This window comes from Lytechinus pictus, chromosome 9, assembly GCF_037042905.1.
Source record: "Lytechinus pictus isolate F3 Inbred chromosome 9, Lp3.0, whole genome shotgun sequence".
NCBI lineage: Eukaryota > Metazoa > Echinodermata > Echinoidea > Temnopleuroida > Toxopneustidae > Lytechinus > Lytechinus pictus.
This window is the reverse complement of record NC_087253.1, coordinates 6,301,929-6,329,682: the sequence shown is the minus strand read 5'-3', so window position 1 is coordinate 6,329,682 and position 27,754 is coordinate 6,301,929. Positions and strand designations below refer to the sequence as shown.

Here is a 27,754-nt window from a genome sequence, read left to right as displayed (position 1 = left end):
GTTTTTGTTGGGGTGGACTTGTCCTTTAAGACCAGCCATCAGCAAGGACTTCTATTCCTGTCCCTCAATGTGAGACAGGGGTAGCGAAAGGGTTTTAAAGTTGGTGGGAGACACGAAATAAACACATATTAAGAAGGGTATAGATATTTTCCCGAAACGTCGTGTCCAGTTTACCCGATGTTTGGCGAAAATTATCGAATGGTCGTGTAAACTGTACCCAACATCCCGGGAATTTAGGTGGCCATTTTCTCCAATGCGCAGGTTTCGCGATTGCCCGATCCGATGCGACAACCCGATGTGAGAACATAAGCCGATAAAGCATGCACTGCAAAAACTCCGGTGTTGATTTAACACCAGCCCGGAATCTACGTTGTATATATGTCCACACCAGAGAAGTGTTAAACAACACCGGTTTGGTATTAGTCTAACACCAGATAGGTGTTTATTCAACACCAATTAGTATTAAAACAGCATCGGTTTCATTCCAAACTGGTGTTGTTTCAATACTTCTCTAGTGTGGACATATATAGATTCCGAGCTGGTGTTAAATCAACACCGGAGTTTTTGCAGTGTGCGGCTAGACCCCAGAAGCCCCCCTCCCCAGGCTCCAAGTTTTCTGTCAGAGGACAGTTTGCTTTCAAGTGATTTATTTCAAAATCTATCTTCTTGTCAGATTCAGTAGTGTTCGTCATTGCTGATTTCCCTTGATTCCTACAATACACAAACACAAGAATACAGTCATCATCGGCTATGTTCTCTGCAAGTCATCAAATTCATATGAATGACCTAAGCAACGCATTTTACAAATATACATGTCTATCTTCAGGAAGATCATTTGTTGCTTGCAGTATAATCTAGGTCAGACGTGGTAATCTTTCATAATTCGATTGTGATTACGTGTGCGAAAAATCGATTATTCACGGCTTTGTGAGCTTTGAACCAGAGAAGACAACAGATTCGTGCGTGGGAGAACGTCATCAGCTTGAAATGCAGATCGTTATCCGCTTCTTGCTGTTTTTAATTATATTCATTTTGTTTTGCCTTTTCTTTCCTCTTTTCGCTGTTCGAGTTTTTCCGCCCTTTGAGAGGGACGAGTGCTTCGTACGTGTTCCCGTCTTCAAACACGCTGAAATTCGACCTCGGGACTTCGTAGATCTGTTCCGCAGTCGTTTCCTTACTACTTCCAGTGAACCTCAAGACATCTGCAATCAAAAAGAGACAAGAGTGTGAACATAATCCACGTACAGTCTGTTGCAAAGTCTCTATAAAGAATCCCAAACAATGGCCATGTTTTGCTAGGAGTCCACTGGGCTGCACAAATCCACGCCAATGCAAAGCAGATGTGGTGCCTAGAGTTGCCAATAAGTTGCCTACACATGACCTAGTGGCGTGCAGTGGCTCAAACCGCCTCCAATATGGCGAGCACGTGGTGGCGCCTAACGGCGCAAAATATTGAGTTTGGCGCGACGAAAATGTCTAAATGTTTGAGATACGTCGATCGCGCCAAATTTCGATATTACGCAATGTTACGCACCGCCACGCGCCAGCTGGGAGGTAGTTTGAGCAACTACTCGCCACTCGTGACCTTATTGGCGACACTAGGTGCCCATAGCCGCGATTTTTTCCGTAGCCGCTTTGCATTGGCGCGAACTGGCGCAAACTAGCGCCCCCTCCCCCCCCCCCCCCCCGTTGACTTCACCTACCATCTTCATTCCGGATGGTGCATACAAAAATACAGTTTATGCGTTCTGACTTGAAATAAGACTTAGTATTACCCTTACCAGATGATTTACTCTTGAACCAGCAGACAATGTCATTTAGTCTCCCTTTAAAGCTCTCTGATGAGGGTGTCAAAACGGTGACATCCCCGTCGCTGAACGAGTGTCGCGGACGTGTCCGGTTTGTGGTAACAGCGCCACCCACGTTTGTTCTAATCTCAAATTGGCCGCCTTCGAAGAGAAACTTGCTGTATCGGTCGATTTCCTGGTCGATGCGTGTCAGCTCGCGCCGGACAACGTGGGTCAGGTCGTTTCGTTTCATTTCCTGGAAGACGGAGATGAGGCGCACGAGGAGTGCTCGAGCTTTCTCACGGGGAGACGTCGACGGACAGCAGGACGTCGCCGCCGGGCAGGTGCCGAAGAAGAGGTGGATGATGGAAAGTGGGGACTGGAAATTGTAACGATCGGACATCCTGTCAACCTAAGAAGGAAGGCACAAGAAAAGTGATGAAACAAAAACGTAGGCTGGTGATGCACTCGGTGCACCCTCCCGCTGAGGCAGAGGAGATCCGACACTGGCAAGCAAAACAAAATTTGTTTCCATTCTTCTGCTTTCAACAGCTCATTTTCCAAACATTAGTTCCACCTACCAAAGATGTGCACCCCCCCCCCCCCCCATCCTCCATTCCACTTTATTTCCATCTCCCCAAGATGTGCACCTCCTAATGCTCAAACCAGTCTACGCCCTTGTGAAACATGATAATATCTACATTCTCGAGCCTGGGATAACGCGAGACTCTATATTCGGTAAGTTTTAGTGTGAAACTGCAGAGACCACACAAGAAAAATAACGTAAAATATGCATTGTACCCGGGAAAGGGGGCCACTTTCATTTACACCCCCCCCCCCCCCTCCCCCGATATTTCGTTAAACGGCAGCCAAGGTGGAGGGGTGGTTTGAATAAGCACTGCCAATGTAAGAAAATTTGGTTGTCGTCGTCTTTCTGCATATTTCGTAGTGTGTGGGAAAATTCAAACCCGATGTGAAATAAAGACAAGTAGAGCGTTGCTCTGATTTGCCGTTTACGATTTGGATTTCACTCCGACCACAGGGCTTGCCACAAAAGCTAAATTATGATTTTATTATTCCTAATATTGTGCAAAACTTCAAATGAAATTTTACTTCTTGGAACTTTTACATTCAATCTAAAATGCGATTTTTTAGAAAAAGAACGCGTCGCATCGGTTTGCATAGTGTGCGCTAGGCTTTGTGGCAAAGTAGTCGCTATCAAGGTGAATATCTGACCGCCTGGTTTATAGAACTCTCGTCACTCTGTCTTAACTGAAGGATTCCAATAACAGTTAGGTTACCGCATTCAAAGATTGAAAAAGTTACTGCTTAAAATACGTCATGTACAGAATAACTGCTAACCTGTTCCATTGATAGACCAATCTTATTGGCGAAGGTCATCCAGTCTTTTTCGCTGGATCCACTCATGGAAGCTTGCAGCATCAAGCAGAGTTCGGCGAGACCTTTGTAGGACACGTAGATATCCTCAAAGCGGGCTTTCGCTGTGTCGGTCTGTGCGTCATACGAGTTCAACAGCACCACCGACTTCCGGTCGACATCCGGAACAGGTTGCGGCGACACGGAGGGGCAATGTGATGGTATCTGTGAGGAATTTGATGAGAGGGATGTTTGACCGGACCCATCACTAGAGGGCGGGGTAACCACAGTTTGAGGTACAGTCAGCATTGGTAGACGTTTTGCAGATGCCCGTCCAAGTGATTGCTGTAGGCAAGATTTAAACACAATTTAATGTTACAAAATCGGTTCCAGTTGATCCCACGAATGCGCATTTTAATGCTAGTTGCCCCTGCTTTGTGTGACATTTCGCCAAGGCCGTAAAGGAAGACTGATGAGGTCAGGTCCAAACCTACGTGACGTCAGTCATACTCGTTAATGTACCCGTCGACGTATGTCGACATTGATTTTTGGCAGGGTCATTTAAATCATGCTGATGGGGCCGCGGAACACTGATCAATGATTGATAGCGGGAATTGTTACGAAATAGCATTGGAGTTCTACTTACACTGTAAAAATGAAGTGCTATTTTAGCACTTACAGTGCTTGCATAATGACTGCACTACGAGTGCTGATTTTTAGTGCAAATTTAAACTAGAAAATCAGCACTCATAGTGCAGTCACTATACAAGCACTTTAAGTGCTGAATTAGCACTTCATTTTTTTTACAGTGTACAACGCATCTTTAGTCAACAGTGGTCCTCGGTCCTTAATATCTTATCGCAGTGGCAGACACAAAAATGACTGAAGATTCATTATTCTTCTTCTACTTGTCAAATTGTTTGTAACATAAACCTGTCAAAATTATCTGAGCAAATCATACCTCATCCCCACCCCTTTGTAAAGTCCTGGATCAGCTTTTGCTTCAGGACATTTATATATATTGTCATCAATGCTAGCTATGGTGAAAGCATTGGACCATTTTAATTATCTTAACCAATACAATGGGGTACCTAGTCCAGTGAGTCATTTAAGCGGGCATGACTCTGACCGCGAATTAAAACAAACTTACACTTTGGAACTGGCCACTCTTTGCCACGATGACGTCCCCCACCAGCTGAACAAAAGTGGTGACGTCAGCATCCTGGTAGTTTGCTGAGGATCCCTCGTGGACGACAACCATGCACTGGACGAACGCATCGGTGGACATGAGGTTGGTGGCCGGATTTGACAGGGCAAAGGTCACAGAGGGTGGATACGGCTCAGCGTAGTTGAACAGCTCGTCCGGTGTGAATTTCTGTCATGAAAATGAGTGACTCGATTGGTTGAAATTTGTAAGGCAAGACTTAAGGTTACCTAGGTTTGTCAATGTTTGTAATAATAATCATATGCAACAGTTATATAGCGCTTAATACAAATGGGCACTGCATACTATTACCCCGACTTTAGCACGGCTACCCTTATCGGACGCTCGAGCGTTCAGGGAATTCCTTCTTACCGGGTACCCACTGACTACACCTATGTGAAGTGGTAAATGTAGATAAACGCCTTGCTACATGATCACTGCCAATGCAACACAGCGTCTTCGTTTTAACCGATGATCGATGGTTGCACACTCTTAGTATTTTCTTTTAACCTCACGAGATACACTTGTTTAATCCGGTAACATGATATTTGCTCCTGCAAAAATATTGCTCCAGGCTTAATTTCGTCTAAGATATAGGGTTAGGGTTGCGAAAGGGTGTTATGTTACGTTTAGGGTAGGGTATAGTGTTAAACCCAGGGTTGAAGTTGGTCATTCGATTAGAACGTGGAATTTAGAGCGGAGCAATTTTCGCCGGAGCAAATGTCATTGAACCGTGTTTCCTTATGGGGGAAACCCCAAAATCTACTCATATGACCATTTTTTATCAGGATGTCATCGACAACCATTAGAACGGAGTGTGGTAGTGTTGCTACATGATTGGGTTTCCATTGCTCTTCAACCAGTAAATCGGAAGATTTCCGACCTGATGTGATAGAAGTTTTTCCCTTCCAATATGCACGACGCCTCAAGAACAAAGAATCGCTATTGTCAAATGCCCTTCGACAAAGCAGCATTTGTCGGAAATTTTGCAATTTTTGTTTTCGTCAGCTACGAAACCTAGGACGAAATTGCTGTTCTGGTTCACGAATTTTTGACAAAGACCTCTCACCAGATCATTGTGATTTGACTGGCATTTTCAATACATTTAGAATTTTAGAATCCTTTCCCGATAACCTTAATTTTGGGAGTTTGGTCCCGTCCATTCCCTAAGCGATATACTCACCGCGGTTGAACTAGTCTGGAGAATCCAAGATGTGTTCTTCAACTGACAGAATGACACCCAGATAGGTTGACCTGAAGACGTCTGGATGGACAGCGCCCTCACGTGGTCTAGCTTACGGAATGAATCTCGCTTCTCTGATTCGATAATCCTCTGTATTGATATAATCAGTCAAATGAATAGAACGTTTACTTGTTTTTCGAAAAGGAAAAACTACTGCCAATACATTGCCATTTCCTACTAGGCCTGTGTGCGCTAGGCATGGCCCTGGTAAGTGGCACCCCCATGATTTACCTGGGTGTGGCCGCTGCGTGTTCTCCCTAAGAGGCACCCCATGAAAATTTGGTACATACCCCAAATAGGAGAAATGTATTACCTATTTTCTGTAGGGAACCCCGTTTTCGTGCATACGAAGTTTTCCTGGACATAAATCACCTTCATTTTGTTTCTTGTCAGATTCAAAACAGCACCCCATGATCCTGGCGCTAGGACAGGACCTACGAGACAGAAGGTTACATGTGTTTGTCTACGTTATGTTCTCCTTACCTCAGACTCATTGTCACTTGGTCCGGTGGGAAGACCCGTTGCGTTTCAAGAGCGTACAATTATGATCAAACAAAACAAAAGTCACACTTCAATGCCAATCGCTCTTTTACACTTGCCTGTCAATTGACGTGAAAAATTCACTCTCTTACTTACTAATTGCATGGCCTTGGGAGGCGAGGGTGTTAGGGGTGCTGAAACAACTTCCCTCATCCCCATTTTCTGGTGTTGCTGCGTATAGCACCCTGGGAAATCAGGTTGGTTTGGGAAAATGTCGAAATTCAACCAAAATCACCTTCCATTTGGAGCGATAACCACTATTTGAGGGGCTTGTAATTTTTTTTTCAAACTAGCATCTGCACTTCAATAATCGGTCCAAAGGCCACTAATTAACTATTTTCAAATCTAAATGAAAAACCGCTCTTTGGTTAAGAAAGTTTTTTTTATGTAATTAAGTAAAAAACAGATCTTAGCCAGCGTAAAATGAAATTGCGCTACGCAAATGTATTAAAAGTCATTCAATTTATTTTTTATAGGTCACTTTATACCCCTTTCACAAACCCATCCTCCAATTATCCGCCTAAGAGTAATGCGGATAATTCAATAACAAATTGCATTCACAAACTCCGAAAATAATCCGCACTATTTTTTACGAGCGCCCGACCTGAAAAAGGCGGATAATTGTCATCGCAACTGCACACACCCCCTCCGATGGGGTTGTGTTGGAAAAGGATGACCTTGTGACCGCACCATGGCAATTATCCGAATTACTTTGGAAATGCGTTCATAAAGTCAAAATCTGGTCCCGATGCCGCTTTTATGCGGATAATTGCAGCATCGAAATAATGCGGATAACTCTGGTCCCGCTCCGATTTTACGTTTACTTGTTTCGAAAAGGAAAAACTACTGCCAATACATTGCCATTTCCTACTAGGCCTGGGTTATATTATCCGCATAATTGGCTTTATGAAAGGGGTATAAGAGGTTCAGCTTAAAACTGCCGTATACATTTTGAGGTTAAGAACTATTAGTTACAATATTGTGCCATAATTATGGCAAAACTATGAAATCTCATAATCAAAAATACTAAAATTTTCTTCACCATCAAAGCATACTGTATATGAAACGTGAGGGGAAAATTAAACATGGGAAACATACAGGCACAATGCGAGGAGAGTATGTGTTTTCCACTGCTTCAGATGATTTTAACACGAACTATAAACAAGGCTTATGACTGGATATCTTTATAGGTTGCACGAATTTTCTTTTCTAATACAACTTGTAAACTGCAGTTTCAAAACCATTATCTGAAAGTACCATACAGTTATATAATTATACAGTGCTTCCCACATGAAACGAAACCAAGGTTTAGAGATGATTTATCATAACTTGATTACAAATACAATAAACAAATGACCTATCATTGTAAAGCTGAGAAGCTCTTCTTTTAAATGGTATAACATACAATATTTCTCATCCACGCATGAGTGAGTAAAATAATTTGAAAAAAAGAATAGCAAAAAGTCATTTGGCGGGGGGTATCAAAATTTCAAAAAGAAAATCAGATGTTTAAAAAGTTGAATGTCTGCTCTTTAATTTGATAGTTAAATCGCAGAAAATGGTGAAGAAAAATGAAAGCTTTGTTTTTTCAAAACAATGCTTGTATTTCCATAATGTCATGAAACATACATGTTTTCTCCGGTTAACAAAATAATTTATGCATGGCTGATCGTCAACATAACGGAGTGTCGAGTAATTCTTAGAGCTATCCTGTAACACCTCTTCATTTTATGAAACTATTGGACTTCATGCCTTATTTCAAATAAACAGAACTTTCTTTTTTTCTTGCCTGTTTTCAGTAATTGAGGTGTCAAATTAAAGACCAGATATTGAACTTGTTAAAAATATGATTTTTTTTCATTTTGAAACTCAGATTCCGCCCACCAAGTAACATTTTGGTTTTCTTTCTTCGAATTGGTTTTGCTCACTCATGTATGAATGTTGAATACTCTAAGTTATATCAAATGAAAGAGGAGACACTAAGCTTTACATTTATAGGTCACTTTTTTAGTGTATTTGTGATTAAGTTATGATAAATCATCGATAGATCTCGTTTTTTTTCTGGGACGCACCGTATATATATATAAATATATATATATATTATGTGTGTGTGTGTATGTGTGTGTATGTATATACAATATATATGTGATGTACATTGCGTCCCCCAAAAATGGAAACCCTAATTCAGTGCAATTTTTTTTCCTTATCATGATCATAATTTGTTTCATGAAATGTACATGAATGGAAAGATTATACTTTTCTTCTTTCATTTGACACTCATCTCAACGTTCATAATGCACACACGACTGAAGTAGAGCAATGGAAAATGCTACCAAAAATTACACTGAATTCCGGGGGGGGGTCTGGGCTGCACTGTATGTCCGGTGTTTGTAGCAGTTACTTCGATGTCTTTCAAGTAAAAATTTTAACAAAGCCAGTATGCTGATATCCATTTCTGGGGAAATGATGTCACTATACTGAAAGTCTGCGTCATGCAATGTTTGAAGACAATAGTACCGATACAAATTCTTCATCTTCGCGACGACCGCGTTCACTTTTCTCTCACTGTGAGAGAGTGTAGTCTGCAGGCACAGACCCTAATTGAAACGTTGATCAACAAGTGGGTTTTCACACAAGAATGGCACAAACGCAACCTGCTGTACTCGGGTCATTAACGTGGACTTTATAATGGTGTGTTTTTTTTTTCTTTACGAAGTCTAATAATTTATCCTTAGATAACATGATTTTTTTTATAAAATAAGAATGATAATATAGGAATTGTATAGCTTACGTATCCACCTTGTTAGGTGCTCAAGGCGCTTCTATATTACTCCGGCCGTAAAGCTAGTCTACCGATTCTGGAGCGCACAGCTTTTTAAGGTATTACTTCCTGTCGGTACCCATTTACCTCACCCCGAGTCGAGTGCAGCACAGTGTGGATAAATTTCTTGCTGAAGAAAAACACACCATGGCTAGGATTCGAACCCACGACGATCTGTTTGAAATGCGAGAGTCAGAACCACTAGACCACGACAAGCCAACACCAATGGCGTATAATCCGTGCTTAACTCTTTGCACCGTGAATGAATTCTGAAGACAATAAATAATGACGATTATTTTTTTCATATTTTTAATTTTTGCTTTCCTCGTTGTACAAATACCGACACTAATACCGATAGATATTTTCTAGATGTTACTGAATAATTTTAGCTATTATAAAGCTTTGCTTACACAAAGATGAAGGAGAAATCTAATCATTACAATTTGTTAGATTTAATTGTAAGAATACGCAAGTTCGCAACATTGATGTAAATATGGGAAATCGTTATAGAATTTCCCTGATATCATGATGCGGCATTATGAAATCACCATAAGAGCTTAACTGGTTTCATTAATGCAAAATCATGTAAGTCCTGTCATCTTGATAGTTGTGATTGAGTGTAATATTTCTTACTGAAAGTGGAGATGATATGTCAATTTTACTTTCACTTTCGCAAAATTACGATTATTCATAAGTAGTTTATCGCGGAGATAATCATTATCTGTCTGTGGTTGACTGTAATAATCGTGATCGCTTTCCTGTGCAGTTCAAATAAAGGCGAAAACAGCTATCAACTATTTTATCTGGATAAGAAACAGAAACAAAATCCTAGCTTCAAGCCACTGTGAAAAGGTAGAAATGGCTCCATTACGTGAATTATATTTTAATATCATCTAACATTTCACTTTTACACGAGAGTATAGTGACGTGGAACTTTTTTGTGGTTTTTTTTGGGGGGTGGTCTTTTTAAATCTACGTCATTCTCCCCAAGTCTAACGATTAAATGTAGTTGTGATACATAATAAATCCATGTGGTCGTATGACCTAAATCCGTGTAGTCGTGATACATAATAAATCCATGTAGTCGTGATACATTATCAATTCGAGTAGTCGTGATACATTATAATTCCGTGTACTCGCGATACATTATAATCCATGTATTCGTGTTACATGATACACTCTAAATTCCAAGGATTTGAAATAAATTCAGATCGTCGGGAACAGTGACAAGCCGAATATTAGATTTAGTTTTAAACCTTGTAGATTTAGATATGAATCTAAAAGATTTGAATCTAAATATTTTGTGATTTGAAAGTTAATCCTAAAGATTTGAAATAAATCCAACAGTCGGCTGGTCACTATCCACAGCCGATTTTGATTTATTTTATATCCTTGGAATTTAGAGTGTAAATCCGTGTAGTCGTGATACATTATAAATCCATATAGTCGTGATACATTATAAATCCATGTAGCTGTGATACATTATAAACCCAAGTAGTCGTGATACATTACAAACCCGTATAGTTCATAAACATAGTATATATCCGAGTAGTCGTGAAACATAATAAATCCGAGTAGTCTTTAAACATAATATATCCGAGTAGTTAATATACATAATAAATCCAAGTAGTCGTAACAAGTATTAAATAAATCCGCTGTAAGACCGTGAAACTTGCTTGATCTTACAAAGGTCTTTCAATGAACTTTTAATAATTCTTTCATAATTCCTGAATGATCTTTCAGTGGTCTTCATGTTTGAGTCCATGATCTCCATTTTTTTTTAAACGCTTCAAAGTAGCCTTATGTATTTCGTGGCGGGTCTTTCAGCAGTCTTTCGGTGGTCTCTTGATGAACTTTCAAAATTCTTGTTATTCTTTCCATCTTTTGACAGTCCCTCAAGATCATTGCGGAGATAATAATAATAATAATAATTATACAGGTATATTTACCCAGGGAAGCCGCTTCAGTTCCGAAAACTGTTCACCCAGCGGGCCCTGCTTTTATTATTATCCCGGCTTTAGCTGGGCTGCCTAGGCGCTCAAAGCATTCAAGGAATTTCTTCCTACCGGGTACCCATTCATCTCACCTGGGTTGAGTGCAGCAAAGTGTGGATAAATTTCTTGCTGAAGGAAATTACGCCATGGCTGGGATTCGAACCCACGACCCTCTGAAAGACTCGTGAGAGATCGTTAATAGATCTCTGAAAGACCATTGATACATCTCCAAAGGACTAGTCAAAGCCCAGTAAGAAAATAAATATTAATCAGTCTTTCAGGGTTCTTTGAGGGGTCTTTCGGAGCCATTTTCTACGGAGATGACAAATTTCAGTGATCCTGGAGACTGCTGTAACACCTTGCCAATTTTTGCCCTTTCAACATGTTCAAAGGTCTCCTTTCTGTGGAATGGGAGCCTAAACATAATATATCTGAGTAGTCGTTCAAAATGATAAATATGAGTAGTCATTATACATAATTAATCCATGTAGTCGTTTAACATATTTAATCCGAGAAGTCTTTATATATAATAATTTTGAAGTGTCGGTAAACATAGTAAATCCGTGTATATCAAACAATAGTGAGTTTTCACAATCGTGGAACAGAAAATTTATTGTCATAAGCCTTTCATAATAAACCAGTCTTTGGGCCTTTTCACACGTGAATCTTGAATCATCATTGTACACAGGGGGGGGGGGCACTTCCATTAACGAGTGGATACCATGCGCGACCATGGAGTCTCGAAAATTACCCTAAATACGCATTTTCCATATTCTGAAAATGCACCCCTTAACAAGTATCGGCGTGTGAAACCCTACCCTTAACAAGTATTAGAAACAAACCATAGGCCTACTATTGGCAAGTATTCCCTGAATTGAACACATAAACAAGTACAGCGATATTTCAATGTCACGGACGTCGGTCGTCGGTTTTACCTTTACCTACATAATAATAAAAATAATAGGCATTTATATAGCGCCATCTATCTAGAAATTTTATTCTGAGGCGCGACAAAACTCAAATACACACACACACACACACACACACGTTATTATTACTATTACACCGGCTTTAGCTCGAGCTGCCTTTCAGCGCTCATACATTCAAGGAATTAATCCTGCCGGGTACCCATTCATCTCACCTGGGTCGAGTGCAGCACGGTGTGGATAAATTTCTTGCTGAAAGAAATTACGCCATGGCTGGGATTCGAACCCACGACCCACTGTTTCAAAGTCAGAAGACTAATCCACTGGGCGACAGCGCCTTGTCTCGGTAAACCAATTTTTGGCATAGGCCTCTCAGCTGTTCATTGTGCTTTGACGAGCATTTTCAATATATTTTCTATGATGCAGGATCCGACCCCGTTGCGATATCGAAAACTCGCTGATCAAATCCTGAGAACAATGGCTTCTTCACGTGGTGCATAAAACTCTGATGTTTCAGCGGATTTTGTTGACACAATGTCAGTGACGCGATTACTGCCACTGACGCACTATCGTGTTACTTTTGTTATGCTCTGTGATTATAGTATTTATCTTATGTAATGCAATAATTGTCATTTTGCCGTGTCATTTTAGGTTGTGTTTTTATATTGTAGGCCCCTTAGGCCTATACACTACGTATATTGATACATGCATTCTATTGTCAAAACCTGTTCAAATTCGACTTCAAGCTACGATATGTGATTCGATATGCTCCCACGCTAATTAAAACAAATTTTAAAAGCAACTTCAGACTTACAATATAGGGCTACAAGCATGACAAGAGAATATGACTTTTAACCGTGTTTATGAACATGTCAATCTCTGTATAATAGATATAGGCCAATTTATTAAGCCATGAGAGATGTTGTTCAGGGAAATACAAAACACAATCTTAATGACCGTGATTAGAATGGTGATAAGTACTTTCAAAACTGACTTGCTAAAAATTGTGGTTTTGACATCAGAGCTTTATACACCACGCGAAGAAGCCATTGTTCTCAGGATTACATCAGCGAGTTTTCGAAATCGAATATATATATTTATTTTTTAATGTCTCTTTTTTCTCACCTCTACCTCTTGATCACAATCCTTGCAGAACACGACATGAAGTTTTGCTCGGTTAGATTCCGGCAGAGATCGGCCGAAAAGGGCAACTCGAATCTTTGAAAAGCAAAACAAAACAAAAACAAACAATGTGACATAATCAAATGAGAAAGATGAAAATGAAAAAGATGATGAACATCCATAATTTATTGTTCGAAATAGACATGTAATGAAATACTCCGCAAATTTGCTTTGCCCTATTGATCGGCAGCCGCTGTGCAGCGCCAGATCGACGAGGCTCTATCCCTTTAATCGTTGAATGCCAAACAGGGTAGCAGCAACTCCCATCTTTTATCGTCTTTAGTCTGACGCGGTCGGGGTTTGAACCCCCCGACCTCCCGGTTGTGAGACGGACGCTCTACCAACTGAGCCAATTCGAATTTGCATGTGTCAGAGAAAAGGTAAGCTCAATATGTTGCCAATTTGCCGCAGTGGTCGTCACACAAGTGCCGCGCTATTTATGATTTTTTTTTTTACTTTGAAAGTAATACAACAAAAAACATAACAAAATTGGAAAAGACGAGACTTTATTCTAATAAGGCGCTCAGGATTCATCGCGACTTTAACATCTCACCTGCCAGAGATAAAAGAAATAAGTTGGTTTAAATAAAAAAAAAAGTTATAAATATGGTGCCAATTTGCGGCAGTGGTGGTTGTTCCAAAAAAAAGCTGAGTGAATACTAGAGAGTGGAAAAAATATATTGCTTTTTCTTGGAAAATGAAGTTAATATCAGAGAAATATACAACCATTGAAAATCCATTTTCAGTTAACATGGTCATTATGTCACTATTTTTTTTTTTTTGGGGGGGGGCTAAAACGTTGTAGCTGACTTTAACGCTCTCTTTACAGGCCTAACCGGAAATAATACAATAATTACAATAAAAAAATACATGAATGCAAGAGCAAACTTAGTGATTATGTCTAAAATATGAATTGAATTGAATTTATTGGAACATCATTTGTATCAGTTTGTCGGTATTCTGTTCAAAACAAAGAATATAGGATAACGGAAAACACACATACAATTTGAGGAGAAAACTAACATTAAATTAAACAAATATGAGTAATGACACTCGATATAAAAAAATATGTTTTATCTTGGCTAATAGAAAGAATATATTTCTTTCATTTTAAGTTGTAAAGGTAAATAAAGAATGAGACACATGTAAGAGTTTCTTTGACACAATTTTTTTTTTTGATTGCTCAGAGTACTTACACTTCGTAATTCCGAAACACGTTGTTCGCTAATCCAAAAACGAAAAAGGGTTCGTTAATCCGAACATTTGTGGCGTTATTCCGAAGGTTCGTTAGTCCGAAATCAAAATAAGATTAATTATTCTGAAGGTTCTTTAATCCGAAAACGACAAGAGGTTCGTTATTCCGAAGGTTTGTTAATCCGAACAATGAAATAATCTATGGCGAAGCCGGAATAACTGGAAGGGCAAGCGTGGTGGAGGGGGGTGGATTAAAATACCGTTTCATTTTCAAATGTTATGAGGATGGGAAGGCAGGGGCGCGACGGGACGTATTTTCCATTGGGGGACAAAGCAACAACAAAAAGGGCACGTATATATATTCCAAAATTGGCCTTTTGGTGATATTTCCACATTGAGATTTTCATCATGAGGTTATCATCAGTGTGATGTCGTTGCGAACCTTCGGAATTGCGAATCTTGCAGCGTTTTCGGACTAACCAGACTTCGGAATAACCAACCTTATTTCGTTTTCAGATTAACGAACCTTCGTAATGACGAGCCTTCGGAATAACCAACCTTATTTCGTTTTCAGATTAACGAACCTTCGTAATGACGAACCTTCGGACTAACGAGCCTTCGGAATAAAGTACCTTCGGAATATTCGAACCGTCGGAATAACAAACCTTCGGAATGACGAATGTCACCCGTGCGTCCCGCATGCTTGAGTAAGCCCTGAACTTCAAACCTTTGTTTCTTTTCTCTTTTTTTTGGGGGGGGGTAGGGAGGTGGGAGGGGTCTTCCATTGAATTTCTTCTATGTATATTTAATCAAAAAGGGACTAAGGGGTACTTTTCCATTACTTATTATTATGTCCTTCATAATTTGCTGATATTTTGAGTTTTACTTGAAATTTTGATGTAATTTTAAGATCATTGGATAGCCTACAGTGTACTCCTTCAATTTGAAGAACAAAATTAATCGAAAAAATAACCGCTTTTGTTCCTTCTTGCGAGGAGCCGAGGATTTCTTCTATGTACATTCATCAAAGTGTTTATGTGGACAATTATTGACAGATTTAGACAAATTTTAATACTTTTTAAACCTTACAAATACATGTGTTTTTCCAAGCTTAATAAAAATCTCATACTTACAATTTTTACGACTTGGTTTGAGAGTGACATGTCACATAGTTATGAAAGTAAATCAAAAGAAAGTAAAGGGAAAAAATAAAAATAAAAAAATGACTAAATGTGACAGTTTCTGGTGCATAATAATGAAATGTTAAAGACTGGAGGAATGACAATCTTTCTATGTTCTTGCATAAATCTGAATCCAACAAGTGACCAATAATTTCAAGTGGTAAATGCAACATTGCAAAAAGACTATCATTCCTCCAACCTTTCAATCTTGATTAAACAGTTCATTTTTAGAGTGTTGAATGGATGTACCTTTCTTTTCGAAGTATCGCGAGGTATCGCGAGATTCTGATACTCCGGAGCTGCTTTGGTCGCCCTGATGACGTAGAAGGCTGACTGGGAAACCATGAGAACGCCACGCCCACCACAGACAGTGAAAAAGTAGTCGTGACCGGGAGCTAGAATCCGCCATTTTGAGTTCTCTGGTGATCGTTGAAAGAGAATAATAATGAGGCAAATTGTCAATTCTTCTATTGCCAACTCGTCGACTCAGGGGCGGATCCAGGATTTTCCAAAAGGTGGGGGGCATATTTTTCGGAGGAAATTAAGGATATTTCGTCCCCGAAAAAAATTTGACAAGCAAAAAAAAATAATAATAAAAAAAAGGTCTTCAACCAAAAATTATGGGTTTTTCATACCCGAAAAAAATTGACAAGCAAAAAAAAAGGGGTAAGGGGGGGGGGCACGTGCCCCCTGTGCTCCCCCCCCCCCCTCCCCCTGGATCCGCACCTGCGTCGTCACATCACATGGTCTACCTTAATTTATTCTAATGCCATTCCTTCCATGATGATCCACTCATGTATATATATTATCTGTTCGATTATACCAAGGTTATGTAATGATGATAATGAAATATATGATTGATTAACCAATCCATCCATCAACAGTTCGTCCAGATAAAACCATTTGGTCCAAATTTTGGTCCAATGGCCACTTCGTCTAATCACCAGTTCGTCTATAACCATTTCGTCTCATAACTAGTGGGTCCAATACTCTTCTCTTTACATCCATTTCGCCCATGAAAATTAAGTCAAATTAGACCAAGTGGTATATGGACTAAATGGCTATTGAACAAAGCGGTTATTAGACGAAATGATGAGTGGACGAATGGAAATTAGACCATGTGGAAAGTGGACAAACTGATGGTAGACTAAATGATAGTAGACGAGTTGATAATTGGACGGATTGGCATTAGACCAATTGGAAATAAACCAATAATGAAAGGTGCGCACAATAAAAATCGGTGTCTATATTTTTACGAGTTACTATAATTATGAACCTAACCGTAGTTGTTACACTGCTTAACAGTTTGAAAACAACCATGCTCAATTTATTTGTTATTAAATACCAAAAACCAGTATTGTTTAAAGATTTTAAACGCTTGTTTTAAACGTTTAAAGAACTATACTGTAAGATTCATATTGTATACAGCGTTGAATAAAATATTTGAACAGCGTTTTAACTATGTGAAGGAATAATTTTGACAGTCGCGATTGTTCAGTTGGCATTTATTCGATACCTATCATGATTACTGTGGGGACACCACGGAAGGGGGGGGGGCTAGCGCCATTTTGATTGATTGATTGATTGATTGATTGATTGATTGAATTTATTCTTTTCATTTCAAACAAATTTACAAAGTAAGTAAGAGCAAATCGGAATATGAATAACAGAAATGAAAAAAGGGAACTCACTGGAAAGCATCGCTTGTTTATGTGAGTCCCCTGAAATAAATAACTGATTAAAATTTATCAAGCACAAATAGAAATTAACAATATTCAATTGAAAAATACTAATAGGGTCAAGCTTCGTATGTTTATGCACTATATAAAACTTAATACAATTATTACAACATAATCATACCCATGGTATACAAGTAATATACAAAACAACGATTCAGATAGTGTTTATAAAATAAATTAGACAAGAAAAGACGGAATATTAATAACAGAAAAAAACAAAGACAGTGAACAGAGGACAAGACAGGACTGAGAAACCACAAAAAAACACTACAGAAAACGATCCAAAAGACCAAAACAGACAAAACAAACAAGAAAACTGCACAATAAGAATTAAAAGAGAAGACAAAAGTGTGAGGAGAGGGGAAGAGAGAGAAAAAAGGAGGAAGCTGCTTAAGTAGAGACGTTGGAGATCAGCGGTTTATATTTGTGGAGAAGAATTTTCTTTAACCCATTACTGAAACTAAAATGTGTCGGTTTATTGCGCACTGATTCCAAAAGAGAGTTCCAAAGTTTTGTATCGGTAAAAATAAGTATTTTATTCAGAAGGATGGTTCTAGCTCTTGGTGGGTGAAATAGTCCGGCGGACCGTGCTGGATAATAATGAATATTGACATTTTTAGCGAACATGGAAAAAAAAATGTTTGGTAGTTCATTTCTATCTAAAGTATAAGTTCATTTCTATCTATAAAGTATACATTGTATCTTCATGAAGTGGAGGGGCGAATAGATGGCTCTGAGCCTAATAAATGACATCATCGTTTGTTTTCGAACAAATCAGAGAGGTATTGTGATTAGGGACCAGGGGCCCGTTGCAGAAAGAGTTGCAATCGATCGCAACTCTAAAAATCATGCGCAACTTGATTTTCAACCAATCAACAGCGCGCATTTGGGACTTGCGATTGATTTTTTGACTTGCGTTTAAACGCAACTCTTTCGCACCAGGCCCGCACTAGTCCGCACCCCAAGCGTTCGGTAACTTTAGCAGAGCCGCGTTACTTTTTTAACGCTACTTTCACGATGGCACTCGTCTGGTGCTGATAAAAGGAGCACCAAAACTAGCCTGGCCATGATGACACGGGCTATCTTAGCCCGCACCATTCATAAACTCAAAATTTTACGACTTAGCCTGGTCCTGGACTAGACCAGCGAGTCACTAAAAGCGGTATTATACAGGGGAATCCTACCCAAATGAAAACTTGTTTTTATAGAAAAAAGAACTATCAGACAAGTTGATAGGTGAAATTTTGACCAATATCGGACAAACAATAAGAACACTTTTTTTTTTGCGAGAGTGATCAAGACCATAGTAGATTGCGAGACAAATGAATACCCTCTAGCGATTAACAATAAGAAAGTTATGAATTTTTAAAAGTTGTAAATATTGGTAATCACTATACCCATGGCCTCATATGTGAGGTCATCGTGTTGGAAGGCAAGGACTACTCTTCCATGTACTTCAATATATAAAATAGCTTCAATGTCATGAATGTGATTTTCCCAAAAGTTTTACATCAAATTATATTTTTCTTCCATGACCTTGTAAACCAATATACTACCTGAGTTATATTTATATTTCTGCCCCAGGGGAATCGGTACTTAGGAGAAAACCACAAATCCCTAATTATGGCCTATGGGAAAGTGGTCCTTGCCCCTTGTTATAATTCACTTACCCAGTTGCCAATTTGAAATCTACCTCAATTTTAAAGCAGCTATAACTTTCTTATTGCTTGTCCGATTTATTTCAAACTTCCGCCATTCTGTTTAATTTATTTTTCACCAAATGGCCAAGGCTGGATTCCCCTTTAACAGAGAGTAACATTTCTGAGCAACTTACCGGATGAAAAAGCAGTATCAAATGATTTCACGGTGAGAACACTGAAGAAACTCGCCGTACTGTGTGACTCGTCCATGGGAAACGATAAAACGACATCGACGGTGCTGTACTTGAAGCCCGGTTTACCGATGTACATTATCGGACTCACAAGGAACTGATCCGGCTGTAAGCATCCGACAAGCGGCGAGTATCCGACCTGACTTGTCTTTGCCATGAAGTAAAGTACAACCGGTTCCGGATCTCCGAGTATTGCATGAGGAGGAATGAACAGAGTCGCTTGAAGGCGCATGAGTTTCAAATATCCACCAAGATGGTTGACATAGGCACACCCGAAATTTTCTTCTCCCATAACCAGGCTCTGTTTTCCTATGTTTTCTTTTGAGATTTCATTGCAACGGTAGATCCGCGCGTCGAAGTCAATCGCACCGGTTTTCTTGAAACCCGGAAAAACTGGATCCGAGGCAAAGAGGTGACTCGCATGAGCGGTAATTTTCTTTGGACCCTGAGGATTTCTTGAAATCGGATCCTTGCGCCGCATTACGACACCTTCCAACTGCTGTTGGATGTCCGAGCTTACATTTCTCGAATATCGTCTGTCTTTCTGTGGCTGAAGTCTATGCAGTTCTTTAACCTGAGTTCGGATTGGTAAAGCTGGCTGTGGAGTAACATGTTGAGTGAGGACCGCGTCGCTTGCTCGCGGTTGCATCCTCGGTGATAACCGGGGCGGTCTCAGGACTACATTTTCATACTGACTCTCCACGGCCCTCCGAGGATCCGGTATCCTTAAAGGCGGTGATTCGTATTGCGATTGCGGTTGCGGTTTCGGTTCGGTTAAAATATCAAGGTTGTCGTAGGTTGACTCTACCCGATCGGATACCGGTTCACGTGTTGGCGACATGACGCGGGAAAAACGAGACCCTATGTGTCTATTTGGGTGACTGATACGTCGGCGACGTTGGGCAGGCACCGGTCGGATTGCCGGTCGCTCCTCCGATTTTTCCGTCGCCGGAGTATAATTTTCAGCCGACTCGGAAGTTCCACTGATTGGGGCCATTGTGACGTAACAATCGGATGGGGATAAACAAGCAGAAAAGAAGACTTCCTCCTCGTGGCCAGACCTCGCCATAACTTTCCACTTTGTTTTACGGCCTCAGAAAATATTCACGAACGAGCTCCTACAGAACAAAAATAAACGAAGGGATTTATTTGTTAATTCAAAATAATGAGGTGATATGAGGGGGATCGATGAAAGGGCGTAGGCCTACAATATTGCTGCCAAGAAAAAAAGATGTAAGGCCGCAAAAGTGTAACCACTTTCGAAACTAATTTAAAGGACAGGTCTTCCCCGACAAAAAGTTGATGTGAATAAAATAGTCCAGTCAATCTAGCCAGAATAGGGGGGTAACCCACCACTAATTGCAACACGAGATATTCCACTGAAATGCTTTCCAGGAAGGTCCCCTTAACTACATACTAAAAGTCCCAAGAAATCCAAGCAGTGGAAATTTATGAAATTTGCATATTATGCAAATTAGCCAATGAAAATTAGAAAAAGAAGGGGAATAATCCAAAGATTACAAATTAAATGTCAAAAAAAAAAAAATTTAATGGAAATTCATGATAAATAACTGAATTCAATGTTTTTAATCAAAAGTGCAAACATTTCTACCTCATTTGCATATTATGCAAATGAGCATCCTTATATGGAAAAAATGTCAAGATATTGTGATTTTTCTCATATAGACTTGCTTGAAAACATTTCATTAATGTTGACATTAATATGCTACTACAGTATATCACTAAGCATGAGAATTAATCCCAATGCCTGAAAATTAATTTGCATATTATGCAAATTAGCCATTTAAAAAAAGAATGAGGAAATTAATCCAAAGATTACAAATTAAATGTCCACAGCAAGTAATTTTGAACAAAAGTTCATGATGAATAAATAAGTTCAATGTCTTTATTTAAAAAAGCTAGCAAATCTGCCTCATTTGCATAATATGCAAATAAGTATCCTTATATGGAAAATGTCAAGAAATTTTGATTTTTATCACATTGACTGCAGTGAAAACATTTCAGTTTTTCAAATTAATATGCTGCTACCACTAAGCATTCAAATCTATCCTAATATGATTTATATTCAAGGAAAAATACTGGAAATATGTTCTTCGCTTCTTAAGCCGCGTTGTTAGTCTGACAAGATGATGGGATCGGCAAGAACAAAGCACAGTATTTGAATTGGTGTGTAGTTTGTTTAATAGAGTTGACAACCCTTTCTTATATGGATGGGAACGACTTATACTTTGTTGAAAATTCACCGTATGATAAAGGGAGGCCAGGAAAAGCAAACTTATGGCAGGTAAGATCTGATGAGTAGTCTCATTAAGAAGTGTAGCAGAGATTCCGTCTGGCCTAGTAGCTTCATGCAGGGTGTTTTCTTCAACAATTTCTTCAGTAGTCTGGCTACACCTGTTTGACTAAACAATGTTATCTGGCCATATCTGGATCAGGACTGGGTCCCAGGACTCGTAGAGCAGCATCATCATCATCATCATGATCAGTGGTGAATACTAAGACTAAAAATCGTTGCCTTCCTTTAATAATGCTATTCCAATGTAGTCATAGCTATTGATATTAAGGGCTCCCAACATGCTAATTGTTACAGCCTGGATCATTGTCAATCCGGTCAACAAATTATGTATTATAGGCTTGTCTACAAACCCTCTTATGGTCCTCTTTAATGCATTGTAGCAATTCTGAGCTTTATCTTACTGATGCTTTTGGAGCTCTAAAATGTGCAAGCCTTTCTCTAAAACTCTTGACATCTTCCGACACAACTTATGTCCATTGTCCATTGAGGCAACTTGTGTCGGAAGAAGACATGGTTAACAGTGTGTTCTTGTTAAAGTCCTCTTGATTGGCATTCAGTCTCCTATGCTCGACTTGTCGGATTTCAGTACAGAGAGTTGTATGATTGTCCAAAGTACATCTGCATGACACTATTAAAGTCAGCATTCCTCCAGAAGAACATCCTTAGTCGTACCATAATTACTAAAAGGTTTATTCCTCTGGATAACCTCACAGTATACCCATGAGTACCACATTGTGGCAAATAAATCCTGGAAGTGGTACACACTGTCTAATCAATGTTGGATGGTATTTGATGGTGATTTTAAGGGTGTTCCATTATGTTGTGTCCTCTTGTTGGAAAGGCAATAATCTGGCTTAGTCCTCCATCTGGTTTGTTCATTGTCTCACTGAGGAATTTCTGTTTACCATAAATATCAGGACATTAATATTATTATTTGCATACGACTTAGAAAATATAGCTTTAATATTTGGAGATGGTTGCCATAGATTTATCAAAGAGGAAAGAACAGAAAATGGATACTTCATCATGAAGCAGCAACTGGATTCAGCAAGAACGTCTAATCACGATTCCTGTATCTGAGAAAGATGCCTATAATGCACTTTAAGCCTTCATCATAAATTTATGAATGGCTTTCATGTTGCTCGTATAGGCAAATGCCCATTGTTACTCTTATTGAGCATGCCCAGAGATCTTGTGATCCAAGCAAGTACTCATATTCACCACCAAGACAAGTGATGATGATGATGATGATGATAGGTTCTTGTAAAGCGCCGGTATCCGCCTCAGATGGGCGCTCATGGCGCTTGCTCAAAAATAGGAAATATCTCACAAATTTCAATGTCTTTAAACAGTGCTTAGAATCATCATTCAGTTCAAGTACTGTTCTAGTAATGCTACAATTGAGTTATTCTTGGGATAATGTTGGAGTGGGGAACAAAAAGGTCTTCAGGTAAGAGTCAAAAGTTGATTGGGTCTCTGCTCTCCTGATAAATTGGGGAAGGCTATTCCACAGCTTTGGTCCAGAGATGTAGAAGGCTCTGTCACCCCAGGTTGTGTGGCTGAGAGATTCCCTCAGCAATGCTTGATCTGCTGATCTGAGACTGCGTGTTGGTCTATGCTGAGATAAGAGCTCTGATATGTAGGGTGGAGATTTATCGTTAAGCGCTTTAAATACAAGGACCCCAAGTTTATAAGCTACATGTAAGTGGTGTGCTACAAGGACCAAATATTCGAAGCTAATGGGCTTTTATTTGTACGGGTGTGACATCTTGTGCTGATCACTTGGCAATCCAGGAGCTTGCTAGCGTGAACTATACTTGCAAGAAACGCAAAGTCTCTACAAAGTCAAGAAGAGAGCAAGACTTGGATGGAAATAATGAAGCATTCAAGCAGTGGGATCCATGTAGAATGGACTCATCATTGTACAATATGAGTGGGGTAACTGCTCGTGACAAAAGTCAATATCAACCAAGCAAGAAGTGTAGGGAAGGTCATCATGGTTAATACACATAATCTACATGGAATTTTAGAGGAAAGTATCACTATGTGTTTCCTTGAATATTTATAACATGTCGGATGCTTGTTTGCATAATATGTAAATTACACTTCAGATGTTAAGCTGATTATTGTTTTTGCCATTCTTAGTGATCACATTATATTGATCTAGACTGAAATGTTTTCATAACTGTTTTTGTGAGAAAATCAAAATTTCTGGATTTTTTTTCCATATAAAAATGCTCATATATATGCAAATGAGGTAGATTTATTTACAATTTCTTATTTTAAAAATAACTAAATTTGTAAAACTTATCATGGGCTTCAGTTCAATTCGTATTGTTTTCTGCACTTGATTTCCAATATTTGGATTATTTTCCTTATTTGTAATTTATTATGGCTAATTTGCATAAAATGCAAATTTTGTGATTTTCCTATATGCTTGTATACTTAAGGACTTTTAATATGGTGTTTAGGAAACCTTACTGTAAGGTATTGCCATATTCCAATTTCAATAGATAATCTACTTGCAATTTTTGAGGGATGTATCACCAGTGTGTTTTCTTGAATATTTATAACATGTTAGATACTTTTATTTGCATATTATGCAAATTACACTACAGACACTAAGCTGAATACAAATGTATTTAACGTCCTTAGTGATAGCAGCATGTAAATTTCAATATTAATGAAATTTTCAAGCAGTTTATGAGAGAAAAATCACAATACCTTGACATTTTTCCATATAAGGATGCTTATTTGCATATTATGCAAATGAGGTAGATTTTTTTGCACTTTTGACAAAAAACATTGAATACAGTTATTTATCATGAATTTTCGCTCAAATTAAATTGTTTTGGACACTCAATTTGTAATCTTTGGGCTATTGTCCCTATTTTTCTAACTTTTTATGGCTAATTTGCATAATATGCAAATTTCATAAATTTCCACTGCTTGGATTGCTTGGGACTTTTAGTATGTTGTTTAGGGGACCTTCCTTGAAAGAATTGCAGTGGAATATCTCGTGTTGCAATTAGTGGTGGGTCAAACTCTATATTGACTGGACTAAAAGGAGAAAAGTTCATTAAGCAGAATAGTGACTATTTCGTAAAAAATCGGGTTTAAAATAGACCGAAGCAAGTTATGGCATTTTCCAATTTCGCATATTTTTACAAAATAATTATATGCTCATCCTGGTCGGTATGCAAATGAGGTGACTTATCTCCCACTCACTATTTCTTTCATATTTTATTATATGAAATATAAAATATTCCAATTTTCTTCTCATCCCTGAACATGTGGTATTACGATTATTTTAATATTTTATGGAAAATTGAAATTGGTCGTTATTGTCAAATCTTTATATTTGAATTATTGTACAATTTAAACAATAAAAACAAAAGAAATAATGACGGACACCATCGACTCTCTCATTTGCATGTCATTGAATTGTGCTCATAACTGTTTGTGAAAAATTGAAAAATAAGTGAAATTTGAATAAGTCAACTTTTTAATGTTTTTTTTGCGTTATGGGGTGGACTTTTGAATTCCCCCCCCCCCACCCTCCCAACATGGACTTATTACAAACTCGCGAACAAAAATATGTATTAGAAATTTGTTATCTATATAGTTCTGTGACATTATTATTGCATCTTATTCATTTTCCGTCAATTAAAACAACGGCTATTATACGCAGAAACGATCGGTAAAAATATGGAGGCATTGTCCCGATATACTCATCGTTGATAATGTATCAACGCTGTTTGATAGAGTGGATCCTATTAGAACAAGTCTTTCTGATGAAAACAGTTCTTGTCATATTTTTTTTTTATTATTAGAATTCTTCTTCAACATTAATTTATCCGGGGCTTATAACAGTGAACAAAGAAATTTATCAAATCACGCACTTATCAAGCTCCCACTGTTATTACCTACACAGCAAAAACTGTGGTGTTAACCGGTGTACATAGAGGACCACACCAGTCATTTCACACCGGTGTTAAATTGACAGTGTTAGTTTAACACCTATGGGTGTCATACAACACCTTTGGTTGTTACATTCACACTCTTTGGTGTTATGTTCAATCTCTATGGTGTAATTTTAACACCTCAGGGTGTGGTCTTCTATTAACACCAACTGGTGTCAGTTTTAACACCACAGTTTTTACAGTGTACTGTTTCATTTTTCCTTTTTTTCATAATAATATTTTATTATGCCGATTGCTATTTTTCCCAAGTAATTAATAATTAACAGAATACAGCGCGCTTTAGTAAAAGCACCCTATAAACATGATAAATGCTTTTCATTATAATTAATATGATTTTTTTTTACAAGACTTGTTGGTCATGTATTGTAAGGTCACAATTTCAATAAAAATGAACACTTTTAGAAAGTCAAATCGTTCAGATAAAGGTAACTTACTTCATGCCGATCCACGGCTGGAACTAAATGACGTCATGAAGGGATAAGATTACTACCAGAAGGAGGAAGTAATTGTGAGCCCAGCAGAGTCGATGGTAGAATAACAAATATTGCTGAAGATATCGTAATTACCTGATTACAAACGTATATTCATATATTATATCCGTCATCTGACATGTGAGGCGTTCCTGTGGAAAGGCCCTCCGCAGATAATTCCACAAAGGATTATATAATTTCCTGGTATATCGAAATAGGACCAGTTATGTTTTTTGCAAACTGTATCATGTGCTTCTAGGTTAATGCTCCGGTTCTATTTGTCTTGAAGAAGTGAAGTAATTTTTCGCAAAGATTGTTCTCGCTGGAAAAAACAACGATCCAAGTCTCTGTCTCAATCACGTGACTAGTTTAAGGCCAAGACGGCGATGATGATATAATGACAGTTGCTTTAAAAAGAATTCTTTCTCCCGACCAACAACCAAAAAAAGACTGCTTCAAGTACTCCTTCCTTCCAAGGACTATGGCAGAATGGAATCAGCTGCCAGTAGACATACGTGAAGCTAAACCGGTCGATGGTTTTAAGACAAGGCTAAACAAAATTCAAATGTCTACTTTCATCCGGGGGGGGGGCACATCATTAATTCAAATTCATCACTAGCCACACACGCCTGCAGCAATTATATCCCGCTTTGGGGGGTTTGTCTGCAGTAACAGGAAGAAGAAGAAGAAGATTTTCTTGAAGACAGAATAGAAACAATATATAGGCATAGAATTCCACAAACCTATAGATAGTGGTGTTGTTTGGTTCTTCCGCTGTTCATATCTGTCTGAGTAGCAGCAATTCTCTTTCAGCATCCACCAGGAAATGAAGATCGCTTTATTTAAAAAAAAAAACTTTCACTTTGTAGAAGACCATCTCGTCCGAGAAGACGCTATATTTAAAATTAGATGAGTCATTTTCTAATTGTGTGTAGAGATGTGCAGGTAGAAGACGGTGTGGGTGTGGATCTTAAATCACGCTTTCTCTTTCAACAAACGATTAATAATCGGCACAGATCCACCTGTTCTCAAGGGAAAAAGCGAATGACTTTGTGCCCTTATACACTGTAAAAACTGTGGTGTTAAAACTGACACCAGTTGGTGTTAACAGAGGACCACACCCTGAGGTGTTAAACTACACCCTAGAGATTGAACATAACACCAAAGAGTGTAAATATAACAACCAAAGGTGTTGTAATAACACCTATGGGTGTAAAACTAACACCACCAATTTAACACCGGTGTAAAACAACTGGTGTGGTCCTCTATGTACACCGGTTAACACCACAGTTTTTGCTGTGTATGTTGTAGGATATAGTTGATGTCGCGTCTGCTTGATGAAATTGACATAGGAATGTCGAACAACTAACAGAGATATAAAACAAAGAATATTCATCCTGTTTTATGTAAATAAGGTATTATATCGATTGGTGTCCAGCATTGTTGCCAAATATTTTACACAAATACCACCACCTTTGCCCAGAATAATGCTGGCCTGTCATGTAGGCCTGTCGTGTTTTCAATTCAGTAAACGTTCGCTGCGCCTGCAATGTAGAATCCATTTCCTATAGAGCCTTCATTCATTGCTGTCTTCAAACAGTGATGATTTATTTTTAAATATAATCGTTGAGTGCAAATCAGGAAGTAAAACTCTCATAAACTTGACGGAGTCGATCGACCACATGATAATCAAAACTAGTTTAGAGTACAGAATTAGAGTATAGGATTAGCAATGGCGGGGTATGGGGTAGGGATCGGTGATCGTATCTTGCAAAAGGGGGGGGGAGGGGCAGGGGAGTTATGAATCTCCATCCCATCCCAAGAAGTTGCTACTTGCATTTTATTATTATTATTATTATTGAGTGTTTAAATGCGCAGTAAAAAAAATAAGCTGGCTATAGAATC

At 38.7% G+C, this 27,754-nt stretch overlaps 1 protein-coding gene across 1 annotated transcript; it reads right to left on the bottom strand.

Annotated features, from left to right (window-relative positions):
- LOC129267845 (uncharacterized) lies at positions 1–27,450 on the bottom strand. Its single transcript, XM_064104297.1, has 9 exons — positions 25,814–27,450; positions 19,023–20,197; positions 15,699–15,868; positions 13,018–13,110; positions 5,552–5,701; positions 4,315–4,539; positions 3,150–3,509; positions 1,782–2,199; positions 1–1,202 (listed from the first exon to the last, which is right to left on the bottom strand). The coding sequence occupies exons 2-9, from the start codon at positions 20,146–20,148 to the stop codon at positions 1,018–1,020; spliced, it is 2,727 nt and encodes a 908-aa protein (XP_063960367.1). The 5' UTR covers positions 20,149–20,197; positions 25,814–27,450; the 3' UTR covers positions 1–1,017.
- Positions 27,451–27,754: the final 304 nt, after the last annotated feature.

Excerpts from the sequence above, each read along its gene's own strand:
- LOC129267845 (XM_064104297.1), bottom strand. The coding sequence starts at position 20,148 with ATGGCGAGGTCTGGCCACGAGGAGGAAGTCTTCTTTTCTGCTTGTTTA. Across the intron at positions 2,200-3,149 it reads TTGGTCTATCAATGGAACAG|GTTGACAGGATGTCCGATCG; the intron begins GTTAGCAGTTAT and ends CTTCCTTCTTAG. Across the intron at positions 1,203-1,781 it reads GTTCAAGAGTAAATCATCTG|ATGTCTTGAGGTTCACTGGA; the intron begins GTAAGGGTAATA and ends TTTTGATTGCAG.